General features: G+C 42.2%; 1 protein-coding gene and 1 pseudogene across 1 annotated transcript; one reads left to right on the top strand and one right to left on the bottom strand.

The window, feature by feature from the left end:
- Positions 1-325: 325 nt before the first annotated feature.
- On the top strand, positions 326-2,650 carry LOC115385715 (bolA-like protein 2). The gene is made up of 3 exons (XM_030087808.1): positions 326-488; positions 1,598-1,695; positions 1,908-2,650. Exons 1-3 carry the CDS (start codon positions 426-428, stop codon positions 2,005-2,007), a joined length of 261 nt encoding a protein of 86 aa, XP_029943668.1. The 5' UTR covers positions 326-425; the 3' UTR covers positions 2,008-2,650.
- A 135-nt stretch (positions 2,651-2,785) lies between these two features.
- Positions 2,786-20,852, bottom strand: part of LOC115385839 (golgin subfamily B member 1-like) — a 36,034-nt pseudogene continuing 17,967 nt past the window's right edge.

The raw sequence follows: 20,852 nt of genomic DNA, 5'->3' as shown, positions 1-20,852 counted from the left end.
GAAAAAAAATACTTTTCGGAGGGAAGTTATTTGTCTCTAGGACTTCGCAGATAAAAACTAACACTACGCTCAGTATCTAGTATATATATTTATACTCATATTTTAATAAACACAATAGTATACCAAATGAAACCGTAATTCCAACAAACATTTAGTTTACCTTTCTGCGTGGATGCCTAATGTTATGATTCGCTGCTTTCAAAAAGAAGTCCCGCCCATCTCCTTGCTGTACAGAATATTGGATTGGCCAAAATTGTCACAGCTGGAACTTGATTGGGCATTCCAAATGTCACTCATAAACGTGTTTACACGCATGTAGCGGAAGTGAAATCAGCAACAAATTCCCCAAAAACCGAGGTGTTTCATGTGTCTCTCAATCTGATACGATTATCTTCACAGTGTTTGAGTTTTACTTCTATAAAAACATGGCAATAACTGCTGATCACATCCGGGATAAACTCATGAAAGAGCTCCCGGCGTCACATGTGGTAGGTTCCAGTGTTTCATGTTGCTGCGGTGTCAAACTGTATTCATTCAGAGGCTCGCATGCAGCCCTCCTGAGTTTTTAGAGGTTTAAATAATTATTTGCACCTTTCCCTGATGGTTACCTCATTCTTTATTACAAAGTAGTTTGATTACATTCTTACAAATAGGAATAATCTTAAATGACTTTTTGAAAGGTGTCATCTGAAATCCTCTCTAACACAAGGAAACTTCACATTTCTACAGTCCGACTTCGACAGCAGCATCTTTTTATCAATCAGTGTTATGCAAAAGCTTCAATACTGTCAATGTTTGGGGGTTCAATAAACAACAGTTCCTCAGTCCTGAATATATGAAGGGGGGTTGGATTTGGGGCCTCCGTTCTCCTCTGATTATCACCCATTTAATGTCATCCATACTACTCTTTAGATAAAATAAGAATGACCGTTACTTTTCTTGTGAAATTACATTTAATGTCTGAAATTTTAGAACTATTTGAGGTTCTCCTGCAGGATGGAGTGCAGTGCACCCTCTGATGTGCTGGGTTTGGGTTAAAGAGGTATTTTTAGGTATTTGCAGACAGTTGAGGTTTGCAGTCGTGATCGCTGTGGACTGAGAATGTGGAGAAACAAAGTGTCAATTTCTATGCCAAAAACTGCTATTACTGGAATAATTAAATTGTAGTATTAATTATTACTGAATAAGTCCTGATGGAGCCACACAGTTATATGCTGCAGACATATTAGACTCACAAAAGCAGAAATTTGACCATATAACTTAGCTGATCATAGTTTAGTGCAGTGACTGCTAAAAAACAAACAAAACAAGCAAACAAACAAAGACCTCTAGAATAAATTCACTCAATGATGTGTTAACATTGTAGTATATTCAAAGTATATTTGCTCTGTATGGATTGACAATTCAGTCTTTTAACAAAAACACATCTCTCTACACTCACAGACACAAAATCGGATAACATGAGTAATTATGTGTCAATAATCTCTCTTCAACTATCAATCTGGCACAAAAAAGTCATTGAAGAGGTAGTTATAGTGTTAGTGACTCGATCTCTCTTCTGTCTGCATGCCTTTCATGGGCATTGTTGTTTTTCTAGGATGTGGAGGATACGTCTCCTAACAGATGTGCTGCCAGCTTCAAAGTCCTGGTGGTTTCATCGCAGTTTGAGGGAAAACCACTGCTGCAGAGACACAGGTATTATTTACAGTCATTTCCAGGATCGCAGCATTAAACAGTTTCATTCCTGAGCTGATGAATGACCTGTGGTAGCTCACTCTTTACTGGAGGGTGCAGCAGTTTGACCACTGAAGGAACTTTGAACATCTCCACAGTGAGAGGAAATATATCGTTTTAAGAGCCATTTAAAATTCATCACAATGCCCAATATTGTGTGTCTGTCCTTTCAGGATGGTGAACACGTGTCTGGCCGAGGAGCTGAAGGAGATTCATGCATTTGAACAGAAGACGCTGACGCCGGAACAGTGGGAGAAGCAGAAGTCTCAGTGAGATCTGTCTCGCTTCATTCCCTGGAGTTTAGCACTGTTACCATCAAACACATCTGAAAACTTCTCCTCACTTTAAAGAGATGCTGTCACAGAAAACCACCATTAAAATACTTGATTGTGGATTTTGGTGAGTGAATGATGATGTTGGGGGTCTTGGTCTCAAAGCTTGAATCTTGAAAACAGACATACTGTTGCGGTGCTCAGTACCAGTAAACCATGGATTTTGATTTCATAGTGACTCTTTTCTGTAATGAAATTGTTTTTGAATCTAGTAAATGTTTTCTATTAAGAGTAAATATGTTATGTGTGATAATACTGATGTACTTTCCAATCTAATACCAAATCAAACCATCAATGGCTACCCATACCGTGTAGTAAAGTAATATGAGGGTAACCCTGAACTATTGTGGTAAGAGGAAGGAGTAAGAGGTATTTGATTTTAAATTTGGAGCTATTGAAGACACCAAGAGGGCAAACAGAATTTGTGGATTCAATGAAAAATGTCAAAAACATGCAGTTAAATTTTAAAGGCTATAATACCAGAAACTCAATGATCTGAGGGCCCTGCTTCAGAGAAGAGTGGTGAGAGGTAGAACCAGGTCCAGGGTGCATTGCATGCTTCTACTTAAGTGCCCTCCTCTCAAGATATGTCACTGTAACATGAACTTATCCCTAACTTTTTTGAGTAGTGTATATATAAAAGGGAAAACGTATATACATTATAATCTGTTTTAAAAGACAACCATGTAGCTGATTTCACTGACAAAAACACACGAAGGTCAGAATAAAGAAAACTTTCATCAGCTTTATTAAACTTTGTTCCAGATGGTGAAGGTCGACGGGAAACCTCCGCCTCAGACACAGTATTGCACTGAGGTCGACCCGGCGTCATCACAGGGCCGACTGCATCTCTAACTCTTAAAAATAAGAGGCAGGAGAGAAAATATGCCATCTGAACATTTTTCCTGTTTTCAGTAGTTTAACTATTATTATTTTTTCCATAAATAGATCCGCTTCATCGAGAAATCACACCTTTATGTACAAGTTTATACTTGCATGCATGTTTTTTGCAAAATTGGATCAATCAACAAGCCAGGTGGTGAATTTTTCCATTGTTTTCATTGGTTTGAAGAAGAAGAAGAAATCCTGGTGTTGTTGGTTGAACCAATTTGCAGAAAGACAGGCTGGCTTTCGCTCATATTTTCAAACTTTATACAATGAAGAAATGTACAAGTCAAAAAGCACATAAGCTGGAAATGCATATATACATAAATACAGAGCAGATACTGTACAAGCCAACTTTGTGTAGATGCACACGTGAATACAGGAAACTCTTAAATACAAACAGTATGAATATTCAATGGCACTCCATGACCATGGAGCCCTTCTTCCACCTGCTTCAATGGGTCAAGAACCGCCAAAGTGAGAACACAGACACCTTTGGCTTGTACGACTTTAAAGGGAACGGGGTGGGAAGAGTGTAGTGCTTCAGAGCCGAGATGATTATGTACACATTTGGAGGTTCAGTGCATAGTTTCTACTCAGCATTACGATTATGTGCAACTCATGGTGAAGGAAAGCAGCAGCCGATGTTCTGAATGCATCAGCGAGACGGAGAGTTCACTTTCTGTACGGAGGCTAATGCAGCAGCAGCGTGATCTGTGTGTACACGTGGGAGATTATACCTGCAATTTAGTGTGTGCCATTGGCATGTGTCATCAGAGTTGTGTGTGCAGTGATGCAAAATTCCAATTAAATGTTCACAAATCTAGCGACACACATTTTGTTACAGATCAGCATATGCACAAATGGAGTATGCATCAGGAACACTGCGGTGATCATCCACACACACAAAACTTATTACAATCCCAAACACAAACACGCAATCGAAAACGGACATGTCAAATAAAAAGGACATGTACAAATTGAATTACATCCATAGAAATGGAACTGAACATGCACACACATCTAATTACACATTCTATTTGCGACACACAAATCAATACGCTGCTAGATTAGCTCCCTAGTTCTGCACCTACTGATGGATGATTTTAAACCGTTTAGCAGTGATCAGTCTCTCTGACTGACGTGAATCTGGAAATGAGTGTCGTTGGCGTTTCTGTGGTTCCCTCGACCCCAAAGCCAGGTGATTGATTAAAGTCCCAGTTTGCTCAAGTTATGTGATGAAAATCTGTCCCATTAGTGACGTCTGAGGCTTTTAGGTGTTACAAACAGCATATGAGACTAGAAAGAGGCTTGTGCTAACTGGTGAACTACTCCACCTCAAACTGTTGTTGATCGACTACCTACTGCGAAAGAGGTGAAGACGTAGAAATAAACTGGAAGGTGCTGGATGTTAAGCTGAAATTATGTGAGTGCTGTGCTTCACTTCACAATCAAACTTTGTTTCTGCTTCAAAAATCACGAAACTAAATTGAATCTTGTCAAAACCCTCTATTTTTAGCAACATAAAATTTGATTTCCTGCTTTATTGCAGAGGGAACCAGAGTGATGCCAACAAAAATATCCCAACTCAATCGTATGCGTCTCTTCTTTGAGTGATCTGAAGGCAAAAAGGCCGACTGATAAGAATACTGACCTGCTTTTCTAACAGTGAGGAAACAACAGAGTCGTGCTTTAAGGCTTGGTTTGCCTACATTCGAACAAACAACAAACAGAGTCACTTGTGGCAAAACAGGTCACAAATCTCCCGGAAACCCTGTTTCCAGAATATTGTCAAAAAACAATGATAATAAAAAATAAAGCCAGAACTTAAATGCAACACATCAGACTGACTTCTAAAAGGTGTTGCTCAGTTAATCCACATGTGGCGACGGGACATCGGGATGTTGTGTTTCAACCTGCTGATGTTGTGAGGACCGGCGAGAGTCAGCAGAAATCCACCTGCTGTTAAAGTGCTGCTGTTTTTCATGCAAACACAGAAAAAGGAACAAAGAAAATCAGCCTGTAGTGCGAGTTCTTCAGCCGGGGGTCCTGACGGGACCCTCCTAGAGGGCGCCGGTGAGGCACATGAGGACGAGCACGTGGATCGTCAGCAGGTACGCCAGGAAGAAATATCGGGAGCGGGCGCGGCCGGTCAGCAGCCTGGAGAAGTAGAGGCTGCGGCCGCGGAGCCACCGCCGGCACGTCAGCATCCCGCCTTTCACCTGCAGGACGGAAAGCAGCGAGTCGGCCAGTGAGCTGAATGAGACAGAACTACAGGTCTGTACTGCTTCTCATCAACCAAACAGCAAGAAGCCTGAAAGCTAATGTAACTCAACACTGCCACCTGGTGTTCAGTGTTGAGCAGTTAATAATCTGCATCCTTTGTACCTTTCGTGTTATCAGAGGCTGAGTTGGGTCGAGGCTGAGAGCTTCCCACTCCTCCTCTGGTTCCATCTCGATGGCGAAGTCCCTCTGAGTGTCTCTGGACAGACCGGAGGCGGCGCTGCCGGGCAGAAACACGTTCAGATCTTCTGCTCTGAGTGTGCGTTGCGTTTGGTGAACCATGAAAGCGAGCGCTTCCCACCTCTTTTCTCGGTCCTCGGCGAGACGCAGGGCCTCCTCGGCCGCCTCTCTCCTCGCTCGCTCCTCCGCCAGGATCAGCTCCACCTCAACAAGCCTTCAAAGCACAGACATGTTCATATTTCTGTGAATTGGACCACCTGTGCAGCAGCATGGAGAGTGAGGGCTGATGTGCTCACCTCTCTCTGAGCTGACCGGCTTCAGTCGTCTCAGTGATCAGGGAGTCGCTGCTCCTCTCCTGAGGAGCTCCTGGTGCGACTTCAGTGAGAACCGAACCCTGTTGGGGGAGACATGGGGGGGTCACACGCTGGTTTTAATGAGGACTGAACATCTTTACTTAACACAAACAACTGAGGTACACAGATTTATCTGCATGTGTCTATATTTCCTTTTGAAATTATGAATTATAAAAAAAACAACCTATATGACATTTGAAATTCAGGCTTCAGTCTAATTGTGGATATTGTAAAGATCGTGAACACACTCGTAAAATATTACACTTTATACAATTGAATGTGCTTCAGTCTAGTGATATTTTGTTTAATTAAATTTCTATTTAGTCTATATTTAGTTTTTGTATGAGCTACAACTTATTTGTAGTTTGCTTATGTGATATCACAGTTGCAAATTAAGAATATTTTTTTAATCATTCCAATTCAATAAAAGTTCTTAATTTGGCTAAAATTCACTATATTCATTAAATCAAACAGTGTCGGTGTTTAAATTTCCTCTGGTCGGCTCATCTGACTGTCTTCTTTAAAACATACTTGTATTTAAAGTTAGTCAATGAAGGCAAAATGTATCTTAATATTATCAAATTAAAAAAGCAGACTAGTTTTGCCTATCTGAATGTATTATGTGATTGTAAATTCGTTTGACCAGAAAATGGCAACAAGTGTGTCTGTGTGTATATCAATGCACAATAAATGTTAAAGAGGCTAAATTGTAGTGAAGACTATCTGCATAAGCATAAGCAGTGTGATCTAGTGGAAGCTCAGGATGAGAAATGAAAAAACAGACCTGGACTTATGACTGATGGGTCACTTCATACTGATGTAAACTGAGATCACAGAAGCTGGCACTGGTCTCAAGCGTCTCTTACCTGTGCCTGGCTCTGGACTTGAGTCTCCAGCCAGTGGCAGCGACTCTGCGTGTCCCTCAGAGTTTGAGAAACGGCCCTCAGCTGAGCCGTGACCGCCCCTTTCTCCTCCGAAGCCTGCTGCAGCTGCGAGGTGTGTCACAGAGCCACAGGTCAGACCACACAGACCGCCTCTACACGACTACAGCCGAGCGGCACGCTCCACGTTCTTGTTTTTAAGTTAGTAAGGTTAGTCTCGGTGGTTCTGTACCTTGGTGTTGAGCTGCTGGTAGTACTGGTCCCGCTGTTGGATCTCATACAGGCAGCGCTGCAGGTCTCTGTGTAGCTGCATCCTCTCTGCGTTCAGACGATTCACCATCTCTTCCAGCGCTCCCTGAGCTGCTTCCTGCTGGAGGGAAGCAAAGAAAGACAAGTTACTTAAAAATTATTGACATTATTGAATCACACCTACTTAGACTTTTTTGAAAGAAAGAAAAGTGAACTTGATGTTAATTTTGAAACATTTCTGTCACAACAAAGCTGCATTCTTAGTTAAATGCCATGTAATGCATGCTGGAACAGTGTCTTGGGTTTGATACCACATAAGAACCCTCGGACAGAAAATAAAATGTCTGTAAGACTCAGAACAACAGCAGGAAGTTCTCCATTACGTACATCAAGATAATAAAAATTAAAACAAACTGAAAAGGCATTACAACGATGAAACATTTTACTCCGACATTAGAGGAATGTAGAAAATGAAAAACACCAACTAACCTTGACCGGCGGCGATTCCTTCCTGTCTGCATCAGACCTGCACAACAGAAAAAACCTTAAGCACCAGAAAACAAACATGGATTCTCACCAAGTGGAGTGACGTGCTCCTCAAATCAACGCACTGTTTGTTTCTCTCTTCCAAGCACACAGTCTCCAATTTGAATTACTGAATGCAGCAACAGTTTTTCTGAAGGAAATTAATGCACAAATCATAAGAACAGATTGAAACCAAACTGCTTTGAATTTTTTCCAGTTCCTTGTGTAGCTCTGAAACAATTCACCACACAGAAAATGTTATGGTTCAGCAGGTCCAGTCGGCCTCCTTAAGAAATTAGCTCATTTAGTATTGAACAATGATGGTGGAGAGGTGAGCTACACCTGCTGCTGCTGCACTGATCACTTCACACCAAATCTTGTCTTGACTGATTATTACTGTTAGAGCAGCGTTTTCTATATGCATTTGCATTAAAGCTGTTCACACATGTAACCAGGTGATGCTATGTTGCATTTTCACTTTTACCTTTCGACTATACCGTCTCAGAATCTGTAATTCAGGCATTTGTGGGTTTACTCGTTCACTTTGGCTTGTTCTGAATTCATTCTTACCTCAGATTTACAGTTTCTTCTCGAGCCTCTTTGTGTTTCTGTTGGAGTTCATCTGCTGTCTGTTTCGTCATCTGCAGCGACATCGAAATAAAGGAGAAAATATGAGTCAGCAGCAGGAAATTTCATTTACTATGAATTGAAAAGAATGCATTCACTGAAAATTTCACAAACACAGCACATGCTTCCCAGCCCATGACTTTATGAACAGATGACAGCATTTTAAAAGTGAAGCGAACAGATCATGATCGCCCCCTGGTGGCTGGTTGTTCTCTTCAATGTAAGCAGATCAGACAGGCCAAACAAAGAAATGATGTAAAATTGTATTTCCCCAAAATGGTAGATGTAGTTTTGCTTCAGAGCTTGGTGATTCCTGAGTGAAGCCAAGCACATGCACACAACCACTCGAACAGACATGAGATGTAGTATTAAAATAGAATCAATGGGCACCTTGCCTGGTCTCTGAGAAGTGCTTTATGAGCAAATGTTTTATTGACAGGCAAAAGCTCAGGCTGTACCTCAGCTTTGGAACCACTGACAATTCTCTGCTGTTTATGTTTTATGCATCAAAATTGTCATTTATGATGATTGGCAGCTGCTCTCAGTGAGTAGTTAACTTGTGATTTGTTCAGGTTGGTATCTGGGCAGGACCTCAAGGCAGCTTGGTCCCAAAAGACATCACAAGCATTCACTCATCAAACAAGTTTCCATTTTGGCTTTACTTTTATGCAAAAAACACCATCCTTTTTTTGATGCAGCCCATGACTCCAGTCAAAAGTTAAATAAAAGAAAAATATGAAACACCATGCGAGTGGTATCAATGGTATGCGCGCCACAAAACAGACACCTGACTGTATCCTGCATGCTGATGGTAAAGAACAGACGCCCACAGCCGGTAACAGAAGTGCAAGCAACAGCCCAACTCAAACGACAGCTGATGACTTGACTTACCGGCCCATCTGTCTCACTCTGGTTGGCATTGACACTGCTGCTCTTTAACTTTTCCACACTCGCCCCTGTAACACTCTCTGGACTCGCCCCTTGCCTGGTCTGGGCCGTTCGTTTCGCCTCGAGCACCTCGTCCATCAGCCTGTCGCGATCGTTCTGCAGACTGGCCATGGATCTAGAGAAGGCCGACAGCTGCCTGCTGTAACTATCATTCTCCAACATCGTTTTCTTTAAATCTCTTTCCTTTTCTGACAGAGCCTTTGAGAGCTCGCCCAGCAGCTTGTTCAGCTCTATGGGTGGATCTTTGCTTTCTAAGGCTTTCAATTTATGAACGAGAATGTCCCTCTCCTTGGCAAACATAGCGAGATCTGAAGTGGCATCTTGCAGACTGCGCTCGACTTTATTTAAGGCTGCCTGAGTCTCTCGAAGTTCTTCATCATATCGGTTCCTGAGGATCTTGAAGTCCTCAATGAGCTGATCCCGGTCGTTCTGCAGAGCAGCCATGGCTTTGCACAGGGATTCATTCTGAGTCTTCAAGTCTTTACTTTGTAACTTTGCCACAGATAACTGCTGCTCCATTTCGAGCAGGTCTCTGGCGAGGTCTGCCACCCTCTGATCTGCAGTCTCTCTTTCGCTTCTCATTACTTCCACCTCTCGTTCAAAGCCATCCAGTTCACTGTTGTATCGGTCCTCAGCTTCAGACAGTTTTTTGTCAGTTTCACTTTCAAGCTGCTCCATTTTGCCTTTGAGCTCATCCAAAGAGATTTTCTGAGAAAGGAGCTTTTGTTGCAGATCGTTGCATTCGGCTGCTTTGGCTGCCACAGCATCCTGAAGGTCAACAATCACTCTGCCCTCGTTCGTGATGGCTCTCTCCTTCCTCTGAGTCAAAACTTCAGCTTCCAGCTTCGACACCTGAGATTTTAGCTTGGAGTTTTCCGCTTTTAATGCATTGCTTGTCTCCTCTTCCCTTTGGAACTCTAACCGAGATTCTCTGTGCTGCTTTTCTGACACAGTCTTCTGCATTTCAAGACTTTTGATCACATCCTGCTGTTTTTTCAGCAGCACCTTCAACTGGTTGTCCTTGAGGGATAAAACTTGATTTAAATCCTCTCGGTATCGAACCAGCTGAGCCCTGAGCATAGCGTTCTCTGAATTGAGATCATCCATCTGATGGAGCAGTTTTCGTATCTCATGTTTAAGGCCTTTGGCTGCACCGCCTTCACCATCGGCAAAGCCCTCTTTGCCCTTCAACCCTAACTGGGCCTTTGCTTCAAGAATTCTGTTTTGTGATATAAGGCGTTCTCTTTCGCTTTGTAAAGACACCATTGAGTTTTTGAATGATTCCATCTTAGCTGCCATTTGCTCCTTTTCCTGTACAGATCTGTTCACTTTAATTTGCAAACTCTTGACCTTAGCCTCGAGTCCTCTTAATTCCTTCTCAGACTTTTCCCTTTGGTAACGTAAAGACGTTAGTCTGTCCTCATAAACTGACACCTGGGTGCGATAGTTGGTTTGGAGCTGCTCGAGATATCCTGACATCTGGCCTTCCTTACAGGACAGCAGGGAGGAGATCTCAGCATCTTTACTCTGGAGAAGAGTTTTCAGTTGCAGAGCTATTCCTTCTTGTTTCTCAAAATCAGCCCGAATCTTGTCATTTTGAGACTGTAGGAGTTGCAGCTGAGAATCTGTGTCTGCGTTTGTTTTTTCCATTTGGTGGAGATTAAGCTGCATTTGGGAAATCATGTCATCTTTATCTGCGAGCTGACGAATCAGACTGTTTTTATCTTGCTCTATTCTTTCCAGTTCAGCGCTGAGTTCTTTTAGTTGCACAGTCCTCAGCTCTGCAGTCTCGGTGAGTTCGGCATTGCTTGCACTCATAACAAACAGCTGTCTCTGCTGTGCAGCAGCAGCAACCGAGTACTCATTAAGCGTCCTCTCCAACCGTGACTTGGTCACTCGAACTTCATTTACCTCTTTATCTTTGACTCTCATGTCCTCCAAGAATCTTTTGATCATGAAGCCCTGTTCGAGAAGCTGATTATCTTTCTCATGCAAGGTCTTTTGATAGAGCTCGTTCCAGAGTTTAGAGGCGTCTGACCCTTGGGGAGTGGAAGATAAAGCGGACAGCTTTGCTTCGCTGGTCTCTGCTGCCCTCTTTAGAGTATGTATCTGTAGATGCTGAGAGTCCAGCTGCTGCCTAAGCTCATCCACTTTTTGACTTTCTTTGTCTTTTAAGTTCTTGAGGTCTTCAAGCTGCTGCTGTAACACAAACTGATTCTCCAAATAAGAGTTTGCTTGACTTTCGTCAGCAGTTTGTAGCGAATTAGTTTTTTCCACAACCAGGTTCTCAGTTTGTCTGGCATGCTGAGAGACTTGGAGAGCCAGCTGATCCCTTTCAGACTTAATACTTTCCATCTTCTCCTTGACATCCTTCAATAGATTGGTGTTGGTCAGCAGCTCATCTTCAACCTGTTTACACTTCTCTTCTAAAGTCAGTATCTTTTCTGAGCTTTTCTTCAGATCTTTCTCTAGTAGTTCACAGGCTGACTGTGAGCTTTTCAAAGAGCTCTCGAGATCTAAAATCAGCTCCTGGTATTTAATGCAGTTCTGCTGCAGCTGGTTTATCTCCTGGTGCTTTTCTTTGAGGAGCTCCTGTAGTTCTTTTCTGACGTTCTTCGTTCCCTCGCTTCCTCTCTGGACTGTTTTAAGTTTTTCTTCCAGTTCTCTGACTAATTTCAGCTGCTCCTGTTCTTTTTCCTGCCGAACCTGATTGCTCATCTCCTTACTCGCTGCAAGCTGAGTAGACAGCTGTGAATTTTGAGTTTGCAAGATATTGAGGGACTCTGTCAGCTCATCAATTCTCTCAGAGTTCTTGAGTATGACAGTTTCCAAATATTCATTTTCATTTTTCACTTTGTCTGAAATCTCTTGAGCATTTTCAAGCTCTTCCTGCAGAAGAGACTTGTCATCCTCCAGGATTCTCACCTTCTCGTTTAGATTAATAGTCTCTTGGCTGTGTCTATTGATAACATCTTTGAGCCCTTTAATGGCCTCATCTTTCTTTGCCAACTGCATTTCATGATCATTTATGATCTTCTCAATTCTTTCAGAGAGGTTTTGCTTCTCCTGTTGCAACAAGTTACTTATTTCCAACTGGGCACCAAGTTCTGTTTTTTGGGCTTTAATTTGGGCAGTGAGTGAATTGTTCAAACTGAGAGCTTCATCAAATTTAAGCTGCAAGGTGTTTGTGTGTGTATTTGAGTCAAATTCCTTCTTTTCTAATGACATACTGGCCTCTTGAACTTTTTCTGCCAGTTGACTATTTTCAGCTTCAATATCAGTGAGTTTTACTTTAAGAGTGTCTGAAGATTCCTTCAGTTGGTAAATTTCAGCTTCCAGTAGCTGCTTTTGATTTTGTAGCTCACTCATTGTATTTCTGTGATTGACATCAAGCTCAATCAGCTCCTTTTTAAGATTCTGATTCTGCACCTCCAGTTCTTTAATCTTCTGATGTTCATCTTGAGAAAATGTGAGCATTCTCTCCTTCATTTTTTCATTTTCCTCCTCCATTTCCCTGACCTGCTTTTCCAACTGTTCCTTTTCAGTCTCATGTTTGTGTGTTTTTCGAAGGGCTTCCTGTCTCTCTCTTTTAGCTCCCTCTAAAAGCTGCCTCATTTTATCCATTTCGCTGCTCACATTTTCATAAGCTTGTAAAAGAGACTCGTACTCCTGTTTGAGCTCTGCATGCTTCGACTTCCATTTCGAGAGTTCTTCTGTCTGAGAGTCTTTCAAAGACTCAAGCTGGCATGAAAAGGCTTGTTTCTGTTGAGTGATGTTCTCAATGGTGGACTTCAAACTCTCACAGGCTGCAGAAAGACTGTGATTATCATTAAGGACGCGATCCACTTCATCACTAATACGCTCTTTTTCTTGTGTGACAGATGATATTGAGCTTTCCAGATTGAGATTTTCCTGTTTTAACTTTGATACTGATGCTTCCAGTGCCAAATACTCTGCTTCCTTTGCTTTATTTCCTGATGAAAGCTTTTCTATTTCTTCTTTGAGTGTTGCACTTTCTTTCATGAGGTCCTTCCTGGAAACAAGGGCTGCTTGCAGTTTTCTGGTCAGGAGAGAAATTTTACTCTGACTGTCCTGATCATTTACCCTAGTGCTCTCCTCCTGAGATTTTTTAAGTTCTTCTGACTCTATTCTCATTTTATCAACCACAGCTTCATGCATTTTAATTTGTTGCTGTAACTGCAGTTCAAGTGCAGCAATCAAACTTTCTTTCTCTTGTACTTGAGCCTGAGAGGCTGACAGGGCTGTCTCTCCCTCCTTCAGTTTCTCCTCAAAGTTTTCGGCAGAATTTTGAGATGACCAAATCTCGCCTCTGCTTTCACTTTCCAGCATGACGCCCGCTGAGCTTGTTTTCTCAAGCTGTTGTTCGCTCTCCTTCAGCTGCCTGCTCAGTGTTGTTACCTCTTGTCTGAGCTCACCAATTAATTTTTCAGCATTTTCTTTTTCTTGCCTTAATGATTCAAAATGTTTTTGTGTATCGGCATAATGCAGCTGCAACTTGTCAAGCTCCTTGGTCAAAACATCTTTCTCGTCACTGAGCTGCTCCTGTGTCTCTGTCAATGTCTTTTGGATGGTTAAAATTTCTGAGGATTTCTCTGAAAGTAAAGTAACTGCTGTGTTTAATTCCACTCTCAACTGATTACTCTGCTCCAGAAGGGCCTCCTTTTCTTCCAGCAAAGCATCATGGTCATGTTTATTTGTTTGTTTCTGCTCCTCCAATGCAGATGAGTTGATATTGAGCTCATTTTCCAAAGCAACATATTTACTCAATAGTACTTGATTCTCCTGTTGTGCCTTGACCTCAACATCTTTAATTATTTCCTGATAATTCTTAACCTTCTCAGTTTTAAGTTTTATTTCAGCTTCAGCTTTTTCTAAATCACTTTGTAACGCATTTACCTTTGACGTTAAAGCTTCCACTGTTTGCTTCATGACAACGAGCGCCTCATCTTTACTTGACATCTCAAAAGAAATGGTCTCAAATCTGGATTTCATAGTCTCTAGCTCTGCTTGCAGATTAGACATGGAATGACACTGGCTCTCTTTCTCAGCTAATGACATCTTCAAAACGTGTAGGGTTTTGTCCCTCTCTTCAACAAGCTGTCTTAGAGTTTCCAGTTCATCCAGGTAGGCCAAAGATGTTTTATGAAGCTCCTCAAGCTCCCGGGTCTTCTCGTCTGCTTTCAACTGGATTGCATTGAGCTCATTTGTCTGCTGACAATGTTGCTCCAACAGAGCCTTGTAGTCATCTTTGAGTTCAGCTAGCTCTTGAGTTAATTTCTTCCCACTTTCTTGGGCTTTCTTCAGGGTCTCTTTTCGTGCAAGCAAAGCAGCCTGGGCCTTCTTCTGGAGGGTCGCCTTTTCTGACTTTAACTGGGCAAGCTCATTCTCCAGATCGACAACACTGGCACTGGATGAAGATTTTCCCTGCAACTCTTCTCTACATTTTTTTACTTCATTTTGAAGCTCTTCCACTTTCAGCATCAAATGGTTTCTGTCACGCTCAAAGGCACCTTCCTTCTCAATGGCACTGGACTGCAATTGCTTGATAAAGGAATCTTTCTCATTGACCATTTGAGAGACATCACACAAATTGACTTCTTTCTCATGTAATGCAGACTGCAAAATTTCTTTTTCTGACGTAATTTGTTCCACAAGTCTTTCGCGTTGTGTTTTGTATTCAAGTATCTCTGATTCTTTATCAAGAAGTTTCTTTTCAAGAAGAGAAACATTTTCTTCAAACATTTTTTCAGTAGCTTTTGCTTGATTTGTGAATTCTTGTAGTTTATCTTGCAACTGAGAAACCTCTGTTTTGCTGTTCACACACTCCTCTTTTTGGCTTTCATATTCATCAATTCTCTTCAGCAGATCTTTTCTCACAACGAGAGCAGCCTGAAGCTTCTTCTTAATCACATCTCTTTCTTTAGAAACCTTTGCAACTTCCCCTTGTAGATCAGTTTTTTCCTTGAGGAACTCAAGTTTTTCTGAGTTCAAAGTCTGAATTTCATTTTGGGAGGTTGTAAAATGTTCTTCTAACTCCTCAAGTTTCTTGGTAGTGATTTTATAAGATTGCTCAATAGTCTCTAATTGTACCAACAGGGAACTGTTTTCCTCACCAAGTTTAACTCTCTCATTTGAAGCTGACTCCATGACTTGGACAATAGAGGCATCTTTATCTTTCAGCTGCTGACTAAGTCCGGCCAGTAATTCCTTCTGTTGACTTATCTGAATGCTCATACAGTTTATGCGCTCATCTTTTGCTTCCAGTTCATTTAGTAAAGAAGAGTATTTAACTGTAGCTTCTTTCATGTTCTCCACCTCAGCGTGAAGCTGAGCCTGTAAATTCTCTACAGTATTTTGCAGAACAGCTACTTGTTGACCCTTCTCATCATTACTAATCTCTCCCTTTTCAAGATTACTCTGTGTGTTTTGCAACTGTGCAACAGTTTCAGCCAACTCACTCCTCAAAGAGTCCACCTCAGACTGATGACTTTTCTTCAAACCTTTTATCATGTCCTGTAAGGAGACCTTTTCTTCATTCGAAGCAGCTGCCTCAACCACAGTCTGTGGCAAACCAGAGGAATTTGTGTCCTTTTGTCTTGCTAAAAGTTCTCCTAACTCATTTTCCACAGTTTTTAGATACTCTTTCAATTTAATGTTTTCAGTATCCTTATCCTGGATAGATGCCAACATTTTCTCAAGTTGAACCCTGGAAGCTGAAGCTTCAGACTCTTTTGCACTCAGCTGATCAGAACCAAGTCTAATGGCTGATGATGCCTCTGCTAGTTTGTCCTGCAATCTATCCAAGTCTTGTTTCAAAGCAATTACTTTAAACATCTTTAGATTTCATTTCATTTTCAACACTTATCAACTGTTCTGCAAGGAGATTCTTCTCTTGCTTTTCTCTGTCCAGAACTAACAACCACTCTTTCTCAGAGTCCTGCAAAATCTGTTCAATCTTTTTAACATTTTCTTCTAAATGAGTAATTTCCTCATCTTTTGCACTAACCTTTTCTTGGAGGTTCTGCTTCTCGGACGCCATTTGCTCCATTATCTGGCTCATGCTGTTGGACTTCTGCTCCATCTGAACCTGCAGCTCCCCTTGTGACGCACATATCTGATGATATCGCCTCTCCAAGTCCTCTTTTTCGCCAACAAGTTTCCTAAATTCCTCTTGCAAATTTGTGTTTTCGTTCTTGGCAGCAGCTTGAAGCTTCTGGTGCTCTTCCTTTGACAAACTCAGCTCATCTGTCAACCGCTTGTTTTGCTCTTCCAGTTTTTGCATTTCTGACACCAGCTGAGACGCGTGTTTGGCCTGGGCGGCATACTGACTATTGATTGCGTGAAGAGCCATTTCTCTCTGCTCAAGATTTTCAGCCAGTGCGTTCATTTGTGCAGCGACCTGAAGATGCTGTGATTTCAGTCTGTCTATTTCGATGGTCAGCTGAGACACGTTTGATTGATGAGAAGCAAGAGCTTCTTCTTTTTCCTTTAACAGGTTGGAGTTCATGATTTCAGTTTTGTCAAGTTTCTGACGGATCTCTGATAATTCCTGTCTCAAGGTTTCTATTGTCGTCGTTGCTGTTTGATGTTCACTACTGGACCCATCTAATGACGTTCTAAGACTGGACACTTCCTCAGTCCTTTCTGAGAGCTGCTGCCTCACATTCTGTAGCTCCTCTAAATTAGCAGCATATTTGTCTTGTAGGTTGTTGAAGGCACTTTGTGTTTCTTCTGCAGACTTTCTGAGGTTTCCAGACTCGACAGACAGCTGCTGAATTTGACTCTGCAGTTGTGACACCATCTCTGTGCTTTCCATGAACTGGGTTTTAAAGAGTGAGGCCTCATCTGCTCTTTTCTGAATATCCTGCAGAGATGTGGAAAGATTGGAAAGCGCAGCCTCTTTTTCTTCCAAGGCCTCATTAAGGTTTTTTACTTCAGACATTTGCACTTGGAGGGTACTGTTGAGCTTCGAGACGGACTCTTCAAGGTGAGAAATGTGTTCTTTCAGGCTCTCACATTCGCATTTTGGCTTGTAGATGTGAATTAAGATTTCCACGGTAGAGGTGGAGTGACTTTGATATTCAAGAATCGACTGTTCCTTCTTCTCCAGAGTATCTTGAGTTCAACTGACTCTGAAGTCAAACTGTCAAGTTGGCCCCTGAGTTGACCTACAGATCCCTTCGAGCTCTGACACATGTCTTTGTAAGCTGACGCTTTCATCTTCTCTCTGTTTAAGCTGCTGTTCCTGCCTCTGTGATCTTAATTTTGAGCTGCTGAATTAAGTCCTCGTTTTGCCGCAGGGCATCGTCTTTTCCTGCATGGCCCAAATTGACCGTCTCATTCTCTGAGCATGTTGTTTGTAGCACCTTGTCTCTGTCAGCAACTGTTGCTTTGAGGGTTGTGACTTGTTCCTGTGCTTTTGACATCTCTGTTACTGTGTTCTGAAGTCAGATTTCAGTCTTGTATCTGCTCCTTCAGTGCTTGGAATGTTGTCTTTGAAATCGATGATTCTGCCTTTCTTTGGTCCTCTTCCTGCACCAGCCTGATGATTTTCTGTGTCCAAGCTGCTGAATGGACGACTTCAATCTGGCAATTTCAGCCTCCATTTCTCTACATTTTCATTCATGCCCCCAAGCTGACTGCTGAGTGACACAACAGACTCATTTCGCTTCTTTAGCTCATCCTTTTGGCTTGAATCTCACTGCTGCTTGTCTGAAAGCTTCATCTTTCTTTTCTAACTCTCGTTTGGTTTCTGACATGCTGCTGGAGTGATTCTACCTCCTCCTGCATCCTTGACATGCGGTCTAGCTGCTGCCTGGCTTCATTTTGAGAAACGGCAAATTCTTCCACTTTTTGCTGTAACATTGCATCTTTCTCCATGAGCCCTGACTTCAAAACAGTTCCTTGCTCCTTAAGCATAGATATGGTATCCTGAAGCTGCAGTAGCTGGTTTTGCTGAGCCTCGAGCTGTGATGACTGCTCTGACACCACTTGCTCTTTGTCACTTAAGAATGTATTGAGCTGCCCAACTTGTGTTTTTAAGCTATCAACTTGGTTTTCTAGATCGTGGGACTGTTCTTCCTTCTGCTGCAACAATTTAGAGAGGTGAGCACATTCGTTTGTCTTCTCCAACAGACCTGCAGAGTTTGACTGTTCACTTTCCTTGATGACCTTTTTCAGTTCATCAGATACTAAAGTAAGCTCCTCCTTTTCCTGCATCAAGCCGCGTATCGTTTTCTGATTGTCTAGTATTTGACTTTCAAGACCTGCATTTCTTTCTTGGAGTAAATCTCTATCTTTGGTGAGTCCAGAAAGAGATTTCATGTTCTGCGCTAATTCCTCCTGTAGCCTCTGATTATCTGCTGTCAGGCTGCTAATCGTAACACTGAAAGTGGAGTTTTGTGTGAGAGTTGTTTTGAGCTGTTCATTAAGGTCAAATGCAGCCTGCCTTTGCTCTGAAAGCTCCTTCTCTCTGGATTCACAGGAAGCATGAAGCTGGCGGTTCTCCTCACTGATCACCTGAATGTGGCTCGTTAAGCCAGCCAGCTCCGTCTGCCTTTGCTCTGCTTCAGACTTCAACTTTTTAGTTCCTTCTTCCATGATATTAATCTGGTCTTTCAGGGACTTTATGGTCTCGTTGGCATCCTTCTGCTCTTGGGCTGTGTTTTTCAACAACTCTTCCCTCTCTACAAGTTGCTGCTCAAGTTGAGAGCGTTCCTCATTTAGTGATTCAGTCTCAGTTTGCACCTTGGACACAATATTTTTCTGAGTTTTGAGTTCATCCTGCAAGCTTTGGTACTCTTGCAGCTTCTGTTTCAACATTTCATCCTTCTCCACCAACCCAGACTTCAGACCAGACTGTTGTTCTTGAAGCAGAGACACAGTTTCCTTGAAGTTGTGCTTGCTGGTTTTGCTGGATCTCGAGTTGTGTTCGTAGATCAACAGCAATCTGCTCTTTTTCAGCCACTTCACGCTGTAAAATTTGCATTTGTTCATTCAGTTGGGCAACCTCTTCCTCCTTCTCCCTGAGTAGCCGGCCGAGGTTACTACACTCATTTGTTTTCATGAGTAACATCTCCGAGTTGGAGTTTGTGTTTTGCTCAAGAACTTTATTCAACTCAGAAGTCTGGATAGTCAATTCCTCTTTGTCCTTTTGGAGCCCTTCGATAACTTTAACATGTTGCGAAAGTTGTGTTTCGAGTGCAGATATTTTGGTTTGCAGAGACTCTCGCTCGGCTGTAACTTCTGATATGTGAGCCACATGTTCAGTCACTTCCACTTGAAGCCGTTCTTTCTCTTCTGTGAGACCACGCACTTGATTCTCCAGCTTCTCATTGAGTTCAAGAGCAGAGGCGGCCTTTTCATTGAGTTCTTTCACACTCTGCTTCTGTCGGTCGAGCTCCTCATTCAGCCCTTTAAGCTTTTCTTCGAACTGCTGCTTTTCTGTTTTTGTGCCTTTTAAAAGGCTTTTCAGTTTTAAGACACTTTCAGATTTACTTTGAAGTTCACTGCTCAGTTTCTGGTTTTCTGTATTCCGCAGCTGCAACTCATTATTAAACTTCTGCCTCTCTTCTTTGACCAGTTCATCATTTGCTTGGAGTTTGCTTTCGAGTGTTGTTATGGTTTCTAATTTCTCTTGAATCGTCTTTTTGACTTTTTCCTCGCTATGCACTTGCTCCTCCAGCTGTTTGGACAAGGTTTCAACTTTTGCATTGTACTTCTCCACCTGCGCCAAAAGTCTGTTTTGCTCTTCCTTGAAGGATTTCAGCTCTTTTTCATACGTCTGCTCTTTAGTTGTAAACTCTTGCTGGAGCTTCTCGTTGCTTGTGCTGCTGTCCTGGAGCTGCGAGACGAGCGCTTCTGACTCATGAAGCTTCTTGGAAGATGCCACCAGCTGCTCCTTCAGAGAGGCTATGTGAGTTTCACATTCAGAGAGATGATTATTGTGACTTGTGATCTGCTTCTGGACGTCCCCTCGAAGGACCTGAATTGTCTTCTTGTCTTCTTCGACTTCCTTTATCAGCTGTTTAACCTCTGCTGCTTTGGACTCGATCTCCTCTTTAGCCTTGGCAAGTTCCTCCTCAGCGTCCTTCAGCTTTCCAACCATCTCGGTTATCTTGCTGTTCAGGGCCTGCTGATCTGAACTCTGCGAGTCCCTGATAACATGGCCTCTCTCTCTGCCTTACTCAGCGCAGTTTCCACATGGACTAGACTCTCCTCCTTGAGTCTAATCTCCTGCTTCAGAACAGTGACCTGCTCTGCGTACTCAGCCATGTTACCAGCGAGGGCCGTTATCTCCTTGTCCTTTTCCAGCAGAATATCTTTGAGACTGTCAATTTCCCGCTCGCGGCTTTGGAGGTCATGAATGAGTTGAGCTCGTTCTTCTAAATGGGCGGAGTTTATTTTGTCCAGTTCCTCATTCGTCTGGTCGAGATCAGCTTGTAATGTTTCAATTGTGGCTTCCTGTTTTAGTGTCTGGAAAAACAGATAGAATTTCATGTTAAGCTGGAGAATCAATGTCTCAAATAGGATTTCCACACTTGATAATTGGTTTCCATACATTTTCTATTCTGCCCTCAATACTTTAATTAATTTTTTGGCAAAAGACTTCAAATTAATTTTTGAAACACACAATTGAACACAAAAATGGCAGGAAGGAGGATTATTCTGCACATGTAGAGACATGTGTTGGGACTTCACTGATGTTACAACTATTTCAGCATTTACTGAATCGGTTCTTTGGTCAAAAAAAAAGAAAAAAGACAGAAAGTAACCGCACTGCTCGTGTTAAGTCCAACTCAACAGCAAAGAGCTAAATGTAGTGTCAGTTCAAT

Source organism: Salarias fasciatus, chromosome 1 (assembly GCF_902148845.1).
Source record: "Salarias fasciatus chromosome 1, fSalaFa1.1, whole genome shotgun sequence".
NCBI classification, from domain to species: Eukaryota; Metazoa; Chordata; class Actinopteri; order Blenniiformes; family Blenniidae; genus Salarias; species Salarias fasciatus.
The sequence above is the reverse complement of the archived record's forward strand: the minus strand, read 5'-3'. Positions and strand labels throughout refer to the sequence as shown.